This window comes from Vombatus ursinus, unplaced genomic scaffold (assembly GCF_900497805.2).
Source record: "Vombatus ursinus unplaced genomic scaffold, bare-nosed wombat genome assembly UNPS02009132.1, whole genome shotgun sequence".
NCBI lineage: Eukaryota > Metazoa > Chordata > Mammalia > Diprotodontia > Vombatidae > Vombatus > Vombatus ursinus.
Genome location: NW_020948910.1, coordinates 4,227,982 through 4,241,607, shown reverse-complemented (window position 1 = coordinate 4,241,607; position 13,626 = coordinate 4,227,982). Strand labels below are relative to the sequence as shown.

The 13,626-nt window shown below is 35.5% G+C and overlaps 1 protein-coding gene across 3 annotated transcripts in view; it reads left to right on the top strand.

Moving 5' to 3' along the window:
- The window catches only part of PHACTR2 (phosphatase and actin regulator 2), a 173,581-nt gene that overhangs the window by 86,489 nt on the left and 73,466 nt on the right, over positions 1-13,626 (top strand). For 2 of the 3 annotated variants that reach the window (XM_027850730.1, XM_027850728.1), the window contains exons 4-5: positions 7,463-7,621; positions 13,358-13,591. In XM_027850730.1, the coding sequence (XP_027706531.1) occupies positions 7,463-7,621; positions 13,358-13,591 (393 nt within the window). The remainder of the gene's footprint in view (positions 1-7,462; positions 7,622-13,357; positions 13,592-13,626) is intronic. The other variant, XM_027850729.1, reaches the window with a different exon arrangement.

The following is a 13,626-nucleotide window of genomic DNA, read 5'->3' as shown; positions in this document are numbered from 1 at the left end:
CAGTTTAAAACTGAACTTAGGATACCTTTGATTTTTGTTCTCCCATATTTATGGTGATGTTTGCTTGATTGACGAAGGCCTTTTGGGCCAACTCACACTTATTTCCCAGAAAATTTTCTTTGTTTTGCTTTTCCCTTTGAAATTTTGCAGTTGAATATTAAAACACATAAAGAGAATTACCACCTAAAAAAACCATAAGCTGATGTTAGAACTGCCAGAAGAATTGCTGAAGTTTACTCTAAACTTCTTTTCTATGCATATAAACTCAGGAACATATATTCTGTAAAAGATTACCTCATTCCTCAAGGCTCCCTATGGTGACTGGAACAAGCATCAGCCTTCCAGTTTTCAGCCAAGTGCTTGAGAAAGTAGATTTCTGTCATCCCTCCAACAATAATTATCTTGAGAGTTTCAATCTGTTTTTAGCTCTAGCCTAGAGACTGGAAACTGTTCACTGCTTGGTTAACAGCCTCTTCTTTTCAATGATGAAATTTCACTCCTTTACCTTGATTTTCTTGACCTTCAATAGCACTAAATATTATGAGAAAAGTTTGCCCTATAGAGCTTGTGGAATGGGTGTAAAAAAAAAGGTTCCCTTTGCTAAACTTGATCGGCTTAGCTGCTATTTCTTGATGCTTCAACTTGGGGAGTTGTTTAGAGAAAAATTCTTCCACAAACCCTAAAAAGTTTAGTTGTCAATCATCCCTTTCAAAAATATCTAAGGTGGTCTCAGTCCACTATCTTTAATGCTTTTCTTCCCTATTTAGTCTTAACTTTTACACTGGAAACACTCATGTGTGATTTTTAACTTCTTGAATAAATAATTCTCTTAAACAAATACACTTCTCTTCCCACCTCATGCATATGTCTAGTATCAGAAATACGAGTAACCTCCAAGGAAGAATGAATCTCGTCAAGTGCCATCATTCTATGCGTAACCCCTTACTTAAACATTATTCATGTTATGGTGTCAAGATTTAACCTAAACTTACACACTTGAGTTTATAATTTTCAGTTTCCTATGGATACTAATTCTCTTCTAAGATTTGCCCTGTGACACTGTCAACTCCTCAACTAAGTCTTTTACTTTCTTTTACTTGGAATTTCCTTTCCAACTGATTCTTTATCTCCTCTTCAAATTGCAACACATTAAGAATGCAACTTTACATTTTTCTCAACTCCTCATTTTTCTTGTATATGTAAAACTACTTCAATAACTCCTTTATTTCAAGTTCTAAAATTGCTTTCATTTTTTTTAAAGGATGAGAATTTAGTTTACATGCTCTTATCATATGCAATAGCTTTTATTTTCTAAGTTAAATATAAACCCTTTCCCAAACCCCACTCTAATGTTTCATTGTGGTACGGAACTGACCCTGGATTTGTAAAAACTATGCCAGCTACATACAAACTCTGTTGAGTTTGACCAAACTAGAAAGATGTTGAATATGAGTACAGAAATGAAGTCTCTATACTGTCTGAAGAATATCAGTCTACCAAGAGACAAAGAGGTTCTTTACTAGAAAATAATGGGGTTTTGTTTTTTAATAGTCTTTAGTCAAGCTTTAGTTTTGCGTGGCCCTCTTGTCCTTCCACAGTGACATTGGCAAAGTGGCATAAAAGGAGATAGAAAATACTAAGAATCACACAGTTCTTTGATCAATTATAGACATTAACAATTATTGGTTCTCTTAATGTACAGTCTGTGTGCAGTGACTAATAAGCTGTCCCACCATTGGAGAAACTGATATTCTTGATTTAAATTAAATAAGACATGGAGAAGTTACAGCTAAATGAAAGTTGGGTTTACAAAATCTCTATAAAAGAAGTAAATGAAAGAGTTAACAAAGTTGACTTTATTATGTGCCCCAAAGCAACAAGAAATGATATTTCATGGGACACTTAGCCATCTCTCCTTTTGTAGTACTTATGTTGAGTATAAGAAACAAACCATAATGAAGTTATTTCTAGCTCATGAACTAATATCCATTGCAGAGAATGAAGTAGAGAAATTGTATGAATAATTTGATAAGATCTACCAAACTAAGTCAATATATACCTTGATATTTGGTAACTTTAATGCAAGATAGGCAGAGAACAGCAAAAATTGTACTGGATATTTTGGACAAAGAAATGAGAGACCAAAGGCTGACAAGCTACTCAAAAATCTTCTTGTATAATTTGAATCAAAAGGCTTAAGAAGAGAATTAGCTGTGTGCAAAGACAGATCATCAGTTGCTTAAAAGTCAAAATCAGACTGGACTTGAAGAAAGGCTGTTGATTTTGCATGTGGTTATAGCATTTCCAAACCAAATTACTTAAGCATTATACTCTGAAAAAAATGGGAAATAAGCAAAATTAAAGAGATTGACTGTCACTATTTCTTTAAAAAGTTTAATAGATGCAAAACAGTTGCCACAAAAAGAAGCCAGAAGGACCCAGAAACCATGTAAGCCAGCAAATACTTGATTTTTTTTTTGTCAAGTAAAGATACACATTGGTAAATAGCAACATTAATTTAGAGTATAACATGAGGAGGAGTAAGGATTATGAGCAACATAAAACAACAAAAAGTCAGTTAAGGAGAAAAGCCTATAAGGGTTTTTCATAGGATCTAATTGTCATTATTTTAAGGGCATTTTCAGATGACACTGTGTAGAAGAAAACAGTGTCAAATGAAAGAAACCTGTTAATATTTCTACAGTGATTTATTATCAAGAACAGGAGTGGATCCACCTTCAGAGTCTATCATAGAAGTACCCATTGTATTGTCAACATGGACAATGGCATTTAAAAAAATGAAGACAGAAATAACTGCTGGACCTAATAGTGCATCTGAGTGTAATCCATGCTTGATGTGACAATTTTAAAAATATAAAAGGATTGATTTTTATGCTATCTAAAAGCATGACCTCTAAAAGAATAGAAAAGATCTCATATACTATCATCCCAAAAAAGAAAACCAAGAAGACTTGAGCAACTACCAACCCATATGTGTCTACATTCTCATCTCGACTAAATCTTTATGAAATTCTTCTTTGCACATAGAGGATATGCTAAATGAAAATATGAGAATAGGCCAGCTTTCACAGATGACTTTTTATGGCAAATCATACTTTCACAGTCACAACTGATTGCTTATTGATTTTTTTAAAAGAATGGAACTTAATGATATAAAACAACATCAAGCAATGCATAAAATGGAAATATGCTCAATGTAGCATCATAGGATCATAAATTTACAGCAGGAAATTAGAGACTATATAGTCCAACTTCTCATTTTCCAGATGAGAAACTGAGGCCTGAACCGGATGAGTGACTTGCCTAAGGTCACACTACCTAAGGGGTCCTTGCTTGCTTCCTTCCTTCCAAGCAGCAGAACTGAACAGGAGGAGGAAGTTAGGCTGTGCTCTGTCTTTTTTTTTTAATTGGGATGCTTTCAATTATTCCAAACTACTTCCTGCTGTAAAAGCCCATTTTTAACACTATTTTTCCCCCAATGCTATATGACTGCAAATCATAGAACACTAAAATCTCAGAATTAAAGCTAACCATAGGTAACCCAAAAGGTAGATGGAAAGACACATGGCAAATGAAGGTAAACTGCAAAATATTACCGACATATAAAATGTGTGACATTAAAGAAATCTTCACGGATATCTATGAATGCAAAAGGATATGGGTTGGTCCCATGATGATGGTAAGGGTTGGTGATTTTGCAAGCTGAATGTTCTACTAGTATCTAAAAGTTAATATCTTTTCATTTCATTGAGCCTTTTATGTCACATGTGAAAATACTAATTTTCCTTGCCAAGACATCTTAAATTTTGCCCCATTTTTTTTGTTTCTAAATTTAAATGCCAGTTATATAACTCTCTGAAGGAATCTGAATTATGATTTGGATGTAAGATATGTAAAGTTCAACAAAGTTAAACAGTAAAACAGCTTCCACATTTTTTTTTTACCACTAACCCAAGGCAAAGAAAAAAGAAAATAAGGACAATTTATTGTGTATAAATGAATTACTTTCTGGAGCTACCCAATCATACAGAGTGAAAATTTAAAGTTTGTAAGCCAACACAAATATATTTGAGGGATATTTTTATCTTTCCCCTTTGAATTTTTCATTTCTATATCATTTATACTGAGTCTAGGTAAAAATATTTCATTGTGTCTACTTCATTAAAAAATAAGGATCCAATATTATAAAACCTTATTTATGCTTTCTTACCCTGATCACATTTTTTAGTTTTTAGCCTTAACTTGAATAAATTTATATACAATGATGCTCTTTTAATTTTATTCTGGCCCCAGATTATTTGTATTTACAAGTTTTATATATCTGAATAATGAATGCCTTTTCATTTCTATTTTTTCACTCACAGTATGATTTCCCAGTATAAATTTCATTTTCATTTAATAGCATTCCCATTTTTATCAAGAAGACCAATTAACATAACTGTTTGAGGAAAGGTAGCCTAATGAATTATACATGAAAGTTTAGGAATTAATCACTGTTTCAGGATAGATTATTTCTAACGTGGGAATATCTAAGTTAAAATAAACACAGCTATAGAAGATAATGCTCATTAGCTTCTTCACATTTACTCAATTAAAGCTATTAATAATAAGATGATTTTTTTCCCCAAAAATTGGAAGTCAAGTTTTACTTTTCCTTAGGCTGACTGGTTCCCACTCCCCAACTTCCCACTCCATGCTTCTGAACTTACTACATACACCTGATCAGCTTGAGCCCCACTGCAACTCAGAACTCCTGAACTCAAACAATCCACTAGTCTCTTTCTTCCAGGCAGCAAGGATTACACTTGTGTGCCACCTCTACTGTTGGGCACAGACTCTTAACCTTTTTTTGTGACATGGATGCTTTGGTCTGTCTGTCTGTCTGTCTGTCTGTCTGTCTGTCTATCTATCTATCTATCTATCTATCTAGACTTATAGACTTTCTCAGAATGTTTTTCAATTCATAAAGTATATAGGATTACAAAGGAAACCGATTATATTGTAATACAGTTATCAAAATGTATTTTTAAGTTTATAAATCCCAAATTAATAACCCCATGTACGGATTTGTTGTGTCACCTTTTTGGCAAAACTCCTGAGATCCTTTGCTTTGGCATATTTCCCAAAGTTCTTTCTTCAGTGGCTATTAAAAAAGAGTTGAGTTGAAGTACCTATCTATATTTGTACAGAGCATTGTCACACCCAAATGAAACATTAAAATTTAGAATTTCTACCGCTTGATTTTTCTCATAGAATTAGAAGTAGTTTCTATAAAACACCAAATTTTTCCATTAAAAAACTAGGTGAGTTCCTACAAAACCTCATTCATTGCATGAAATCTACAAAACTTAGAAGTAAAGGCTACCAGAGTCATCTTGGTCTATCTAATTCCATCTTTTCAAAGTGTTTGTAATAGTGTGGAGTATTTCTGCATTTAACTCTGACCTAGTACATGGTAGATTAGTGGTCTATTCTTGCTTAGAACATATTCATGCTGCACAGATGTTATTATTTTCTTTTTTACAAGAGAGGAAATTCAGGTAGAATGATATAACATACCCAGGAAATAAGTAATAAATATGGATCTATAATCTAAATCTTCTAACTTTGAAGTCAGACCTTCTTCAACAGGAAAGATGCTCCTTCTTATAATTAGATTTACAGCTTTCATTTTCAATGGAAGTTAAAAATTCTCCTCATACCCCACTCCCCCCCCCCCCCCATACACAGAGTGTTTTTAAATGGTTGTATCTCTTTCGGGACCTTTTGGTTCTTGTAAACAAGTAGTGGAGCTAACAAATCACAGATCTAATCTCTCAAAGTATGCAACCTGCAAATTACTCTTTGACACTCATGACTGCTAATTTCCAGGACTTACTCTAAACAACTTGGCATCAATGTTGTTTAGATTGAAAATCCTGGATGAAGGACTTGGATTGCAGATTGCCATTCTATTCTGGATAGTTTGCTTTGGTTTCATCTGCATGTGAGTGAAAAGCTGATGATATCTATCTTGAATCTCTTTTGTTTCATTTCAGTTTGTGCATTCTTTTTCTTTAGCTTATTGAATGACAGGCAGTTTTGATTAATTTTATTCTTTCCTTAAATCTACTAAGTTACTAAACTAAAGTGGCAGAGAAAGCCTTATAGGCTTTACAGTGATATGCTATGCCAGTAGAGAAACGTTAAAGAGTGTACTTTGAATTTTCGTGTTATACAGATAGTTTGGAATCAGACATAATTTTTAAAAAATTGATGTTTTCCCAACATCTCCATGAATAATAATAACATCAAAATTAAGCCCACAAACTCTTTTTCCTCTGAATCAAGGATTTGCAATGTGGGGTCAATTGAATTTCTTATTTTTGCATTTTGAGAACTTTATTTCAATATAATTTATTTCCTTTGTAATTCTATTCATTTTATTTTAAATATTTAAAAACATTATTCCAAGAAGAGATTCATAGGCTTCAACAGAGTGCCAAAGGGACTCTGACACAAAAAAGATTAAGAACCCTTGCCCTAAATTACCTCAATTCTTGAAAATATCTATAATTAAATTGATGTGAAAATGCCCTCTGTCAATGCAGATATGCAGTTCACCTCTTTCTCCCTCCTCTCTCTCCCTCTCTCCCTCTCTCTTTCTCACTCTAACTCTCTCTTTTTATGTCTCTGTTTTTAGTTGCTATGGATTAAAAAAAAACATTGTGATGACTTGGTGACCAACCTTTTTGTCATGATCTCCTGAACACTTGCCTAGACTTTTCCATACCCGTACCTCTCACTAAACCTCTCCAGTTTGGTAGGAATTGTTACAGCTTGTACTCAGATGGTGTAGTCTTCAAGAATCCAGGGTCCCCTCCATATCACACTGAGATACTGATGTAGGACTTTAGCTCACACAAATAATAGTTGTGTTGGTGTGTAAGGCTGTCAGAGAAAACAATTCTAATAGATTGAAGAAAGTGCTGTTGGAAAGTGTTCATGTTTTCCCACTGATAATTTGTCTGCCATCTCTTCTTGCTATTGATGTATTTGCATTTGTGTTGTGTGTTTTAATGTTGATTAAAATATGTTTACTACATTTTTCAGGTTATTGTTTTCACCCTTTCATTTCTGAGTAAAATAGTTTATTAAATGATAGCCATTAAAATATCTAAGCTGGAGGGAGCATCCTTCTCCAAAAATGTTTATAAATAGGATATTTCCCCAGTGAGTTATAATGGCTTAGATATCATCTTTCTAAGAGCTATGATTCTGTAGCCTTTCTTCTCTTGCCTGAACTTTTTAGTAAGGCCTAATAAAATAGTAAAGATTTTTCTCTTTTTTAGGGGACCTTAAAACTCCCCAAAGCCCTATAATATTTTGCCAAAAACTGAAAAAGCTGATTCTTAAGAAAGCTGTCAAGTTAGACAACTAGGTGTTTCTTTCCCCATTTTAGATGGAGATGTAACTGTAAACTTTGAAAATTCAAACGGGCACATGATACCCATCGGAGAGGAGGCCACACAAGAGGAAAATGTAGTAAAGTCTGAAGAAGGTAATGGCTCTTTGTCTGAAAAAGCAACAACTGTGGAAGAAAAAGCAGAAGATAAGAAAGGTAAACTAAAAAGAAACTCAAGTCCTTTTTCTTTAATACTGCTCAGCATTGAGCACTAAGTCTTAGGTTATTGGTATTGCCTCTAAGGTCAATAGTGGCTCTTGAAGCAAGAGCTGGCTAATACCTAAATAAAGAGAAAGCAGATAACTAGAGTTTAAGTAAAAGGGCCTCATATATAGCACATGAAGAAACTCCCCCACATAGTTCCATATGTTTCAAAATCAAATGATAATCTTTCTTACCAAAGAGAAAGTTCAGAGTAATTTAGTTTCTTTAACCAGCATCAGCATACTGGGAATAATATCCTTAAAATACAGCCTGGTTTGGGGCAATGTTTGCTGCTACTTGTGCCTTTTATTCGAGAAGCTTAGAAAATCATTTTTTCAAAAATTCTGATAGTATCATCCGAAGAGGTGCTTGTACCACAAACCCTTTAAGATGGTATGCCTAAAGGCATTGGCACTCAGGACTGCATATTTTGATGCCAGAGTGAAATATGAAAATTTTACATAACACCCATAACATACATAAAACACCTGTTTGTTGCCTTCTCAATAATGACAGTCTCTGTTGTCTTCATCATTCTTAGATCTGCCGATCTGAACAAGAAATCTAGTGAGTGAAGCTTTGTTGTGAGCCTGTGTGAGTCCCGACACAGCTCAGCAAGGGACTGTCTCAGGAACAGCAAATTGATTGCCTTCAATTCTGGAAGGCCTGCCAGTCTTCTTCAAACTGTTCTCTGGGGGCTAAGTGGTAGCAACATGCCAAATGAGACTTGGACCAGAGTTGCTCTACAGCAATCTCAAGAACTGAGCTCCCAGGTTGTCAACTACTTCACTTCAATACCTGCTACTGCAGTTCTTATTCCCCTTTGAAGGCTTCTAAATATATCTTTTTAAGATGAGGTGAAAAGGGGGAAAAAAGCAGAAAATGGTATCTAGATCTAAGGCCTTAAAAAAAATCTATTTACTTTATAACCTCCTCTCAAAATAGGTTTTCTAAATCAAAGGGGAGTCTTTGACGATTCCTCATATAAGTCTAAACTTTACCTTAAACATAAATTTAAATATAGAGGAAGGGTCTGTGACTTTTTTGAAAATTAATTACTTCATTTCATCCCTATTTATCAAGGACAGTTTTCTCAGTCCCTCTCAGATAATCTTAGAGACAGAATATGAGACTTTCAAAAACATTTTTAGTGATAAAGGACAGTGGAACATAATGAGTTAAAGCAGTCTAAGGTATACAGTTGGTAGAATTCTCCCAATTGAAATGTGTAGCAGCATATTATTTTTTTTAAGTCCAATTGTCATGTGCTACCAAACTGTTACACTTCAAATCCATCTGTGACTTGTCTACTGAGAGATAATTTTCACATTCATGAGGCATTTCCTTCATTACATAACAATGTCATCTTTAATGCTTACAGAGTTGTTGTGTGGTATCAGTATTCCAACTGGCTTGTCTTCAAAGGAAGCTTTTCCTTTATCTCAACATAATGAAAAGTTGCTGACAGCATTGTGTAAATTAGATTTCTGCTGCCTTGACATTCGGGGGGAAAATGGTTTCATTTCATAGATAGATAGAAGAATGTTTGGTTATTTCCTATACCTGTATTGTAGTTCAGTCCATCTTGATCCTCAAAGAGACCAAGATTGCATCTGAAACTTGGTTAATTTGTACACAAAGAGCTAGAATCCTGAATAAATTGGTGAACTGTGAAAAAGAGAATAGGGGGCATTCTTCTTACACTTTGAACATTAGTTAAAAAACAAATTCACCCTTATGGTGTTAATTTACTCCATGTTTTGGGCATCGGCACTATGCTTCCTTTTCAGCTTAAGCAAGGTTTCTCCAGAGTATGATTTGTTGATCTGCTCATAGATGTATTAGATTCACTCAACTGTGCCTTGTGCTTTTAAAGCCCTGGATATTATATATGCATATGATTCTTAGTATGTAAATATCTCAGTTGAAGTATTTAAACCATCACTGTCAAATGGGGAAAAAAGTGGCATTTATTGTATGTAAAACTGGATGGGTTGTTTTCAACCTTTTCTGGGGATGGATGTCATAGTGCAGTGATATTGGAGATATCAGATAACTTGGAGGCTTTTAAACCACATGAAGCTCTTTCACATATCCCTTGTAGCTCTTGAATATTTCTTATTTCCACACTGGAGTATTCTGTTATGTCAGAGAACCTCTAGAGCAGCAGTTCTTAAACTTTTTTTCTGGCAAAGACCCCTTTGGCAGTTTGGTAAAACTTTTGTACTCAGAACAATATTTTAAAATACATAAAATAAAATACATAGGATTACAAAGAAAACCAATTATATTGAAATACAGGTATCAAAAAAAATATCTCATTCCTGGCCCCCAGGTTAAGAAACCTGTTCTGTAGAGTAACGTAGGCAAGTGGTGGTTATGTAGCTCCTTCGGTTGGCAAGAAAGGGCTCTAGAGTTACTTTGATTACCACTGGCTTAGTTTCTGGAAAGCTGTCAGTCCACTGCCATTTTTCTCAACAAATTCATTTTAAAATTGTTTTACATAGAGGAAAAATTGGTATGCAAGCTGCCAAACAAAATTTGGTCTTATATATCAAGAATCTGAAATGACTTACTTCTCCTCACTTCTTGGTATTTTGAAGAAGTCTCAGCCTGGAAAAGGGGAGGATTTGCCTTCCATATACATACATTGCTGATAGGTAGAGGTGGCCCTAGCTATAGGTTGTGGGACCCCTTATACCTTATGTTAAAATGTTAAAATTTCAGACAACCAGTTTGTGTGATGTCACTAGATCTGTGTGACTATAGAATAAGACAATAAACTTTTAATTTATTTGTTTTCAAGGCTGGTGGATTGATTTTCCCCTTTAATCTGGTAGGCAGCAACTCTTTTAGCCAGTCAACAGTATTCTTTGGATACTCATGCTAATCTATTACATTTGCATCTTGCCTCAGACTACCCTATCTCTTGATGGGATATACAAGAAATAGAAGACTGGCCTTTCTCCTCTTAAAAAAAAAGAAAAAACAAACCATTACACATGCAAAAATACTTAAGGACAATGACAGTGCCAGTATAAACATACAAGTGAATGTCGTATAAGCTGAGCAGATAACTATGTAGTGACCCACTGTAAAAAAGTAAAGTCACAGACTCCACTTCTGATGAGCCTGTGGGGACTTTCAACATTGGCAAACCTAGGGTAGTTTGTTTACTTTTTTCCCAGTGGGGATTGTGATTGCCGGATGCTAAAGAGCAAGTGGTCTCCTTGTTCCCAAACTACAAAGTCTACTTTCTCGAGGATATGACATTAAAGAAATAGCCTCTAGCGATGAACAGAGATCCCAGAGAAAGATCAAGGTTTTAAATATGTAATGAAATTTGTTATGAAAGAGGATTTGCTTGCCTTCAATTCTGCATTAAGTCTGTTTGGCATTCAACAGCATCATTGTCATCAATAACAAAAGTTTGGTGAGCAGTTTTCACAACCTTAGCACCATGTGAGGCACTGCCTTTGGCAGTCTGGATACAGAGAGGTGTTTGATACAGTCTCTATTTCCAATTCAGCAAGCATTTAAGTACCTCCTATGCCCCAGGTCCTAAACTGGGTACCGGGGATACAATAACAAAAGTAAAGCAATTTCTGTCTTCAAGAAGCTTACTAAGGAAAAGCATGTATACATAGAGATAAATACAAATTATATACAAGATATGAGTATATAAGGAATGGAGGGAAAGAGTCCTAACAACTGTCTTATCTAATCCAGGAGATAAGATACATACACAGAAAGACAATAACACCAAGTTACCCAATTCTTCCCACATAAGCAGTCCATAAATAAGTGTTAGACTAGTTTAAAGGAAGTAATGATCACTGCAGTCAGTGAAGGCCTGAGCCGAACTTGGAAACATTAACTGAGTGCCTGTGGTGTTCAGAGCACTCTACTATGCTTCTGTGTGAGTGGAGTGGGTGGATGGTGGATGGGATGGGGCAGGGGCCACTGTTGCCAAAGAAATAAAAACCATAGCTCCTCTTATTGAGATCCTTGTCCTGGATAAAGAATGTGCACCACATTCACCAATATATGCACTTTAAACAAAGTTCTCTTATTAAAAAATTTCTGGTCTTAACAGTCATTGAAAGTCAGAGCCTGTGAAGACATGGTGTCGTAACAATATGTTTGTCTTTTATTAGATTTCATTGTGAACTAAATCCTGTTTAGCCCTCTGGTTCAACTCTTGACGAGTTTTAATATTATAAACAACTAAAGCTAAGGAAAAGCCTAGTGAGTATCCCAGAAGCAGATTGAAGAGTTCATTTTCAGGGACTCCTTTACCAGCACAAAAAGACTGATATTTTTTCTACTTTGGTTCCATTAATGCATTTCCAAAGGTTGCTATTTTTAAATGTCATCTTTTTTGTATGTGCATCTTGCCCCACTGTCATCCCTAAATGGTCTTACTCTGCAAAACAATCAAGATTGGAATCCAAGCTTGCCGTTACTGTGCCGAAGCACTTTCCAAAAAAGTCAGAGGAGGTTACTCTGAAAGGGGAAGGGAGGGCTGGCATGCCAGGGGCATATGTGGAAGCCCTGCAAGTAAAGAGTTGTTTATTCTTAGCTGTACGATGCCAAATCTAATATAGAGTATGGAGTCTGTCATTCCTTAGGGAGTTATTGATTTTTGACACTGCTTTTTGTACTGGAGACCAGGATGAGACTGAGCACAAATCATTTTTAGGTACATCTGGCTGGTGTTCTTTCCAGCAGACGGAAATGTCTCAGAGGAAAGTCCTTGGTGGTACAAGCAAAAGGCTTGTTGCAAATCAAAGTGCAGCAATGTCACAAGCCATAACAAGAAGAAGGGTCATTGCTGCTGCTGTGGAATGCTTATTCTAAATTTCTAACCTACAGGCTACCAGCAGGGCTGTAGCATTATTGCAAATAATCCTCAAATCTATACGCACACCAAACATTGTCATTTTTATTTCATAGAGTTCCAACAAAATACACTCCATTCACAGTGGATTTTTTGTCCATGGTTCTGTATTATCACTGCTTTCTTTTTGTCTCTTAGGAAAAATAAATACATTTTCAGGCCTTTTGGAATGAAATATGATCTTTTCATCACAGCCTTTTGCCATTACATATTTTCTTTCTCAACAAACATTAATGGCATAACTATTCTCATGTGGGAACCAGTGGAATATCTTGATGATAAAAGAAGAGGTCTTCATTCTGAAAACAGCTGGGGACCACTGGTCTGTAGTACACTTATCATACATCAAGATGTGCCTTTAATTTTTATTGGGGCAGGGATAGCATAATTCAATAAAATTCAAAATAAGTTGAATGTGAATGTGAAATACTCCCTGAGTGAATCACTATCACTTTGGGTGATATAGAGTTTAATTTTTACCTAATCTTGCCATTAAAGTTTATATAAATCCTCACAATAACATGACGAGAGGAATTTGGTAAGTAGATGGCTTTCCTGCTGCTATTTTATTTAGAGAGAAATTGAAGTACCCAGAGAATGAACCATAGTTTTCTTTGTCTTCTAAGTGTTTGTTCTTGTCCCATACATTGCCTATTGTAGAAAAAATATTTCTTTCTGGCTCCCCAAAGCCAAATAACACCGTCTAGCTGCCACTGTCTGTCTTGTTCATTGTTTTTATGTGACCTGTGTCTGTATCAGTTGGCTTCTGTTCACTTTCTCATTTGTAGAAAACCCAGAAAACCACTCTGAAACATCGGCACACCTACTTCCAGCTCCTCCTAAGCCCAAGCCTAAACCTAAACCTAAAAAAACAGCTGCACCTCCAAAAGGGGCTGCTGCTGTACAGGCAAGCCACAAGGGTGATGAAGCGCCACCCAGTAAAAAAACCACCAAGGCTCCTGGTAAGCAGCCCCCCATCCCTCCACCCAAGCCGACAAGCCGAGGGCTGAACCGAGAAGTCGGTGAGTACTGCCCTTTTTTTGGTGTGGATGGTGTG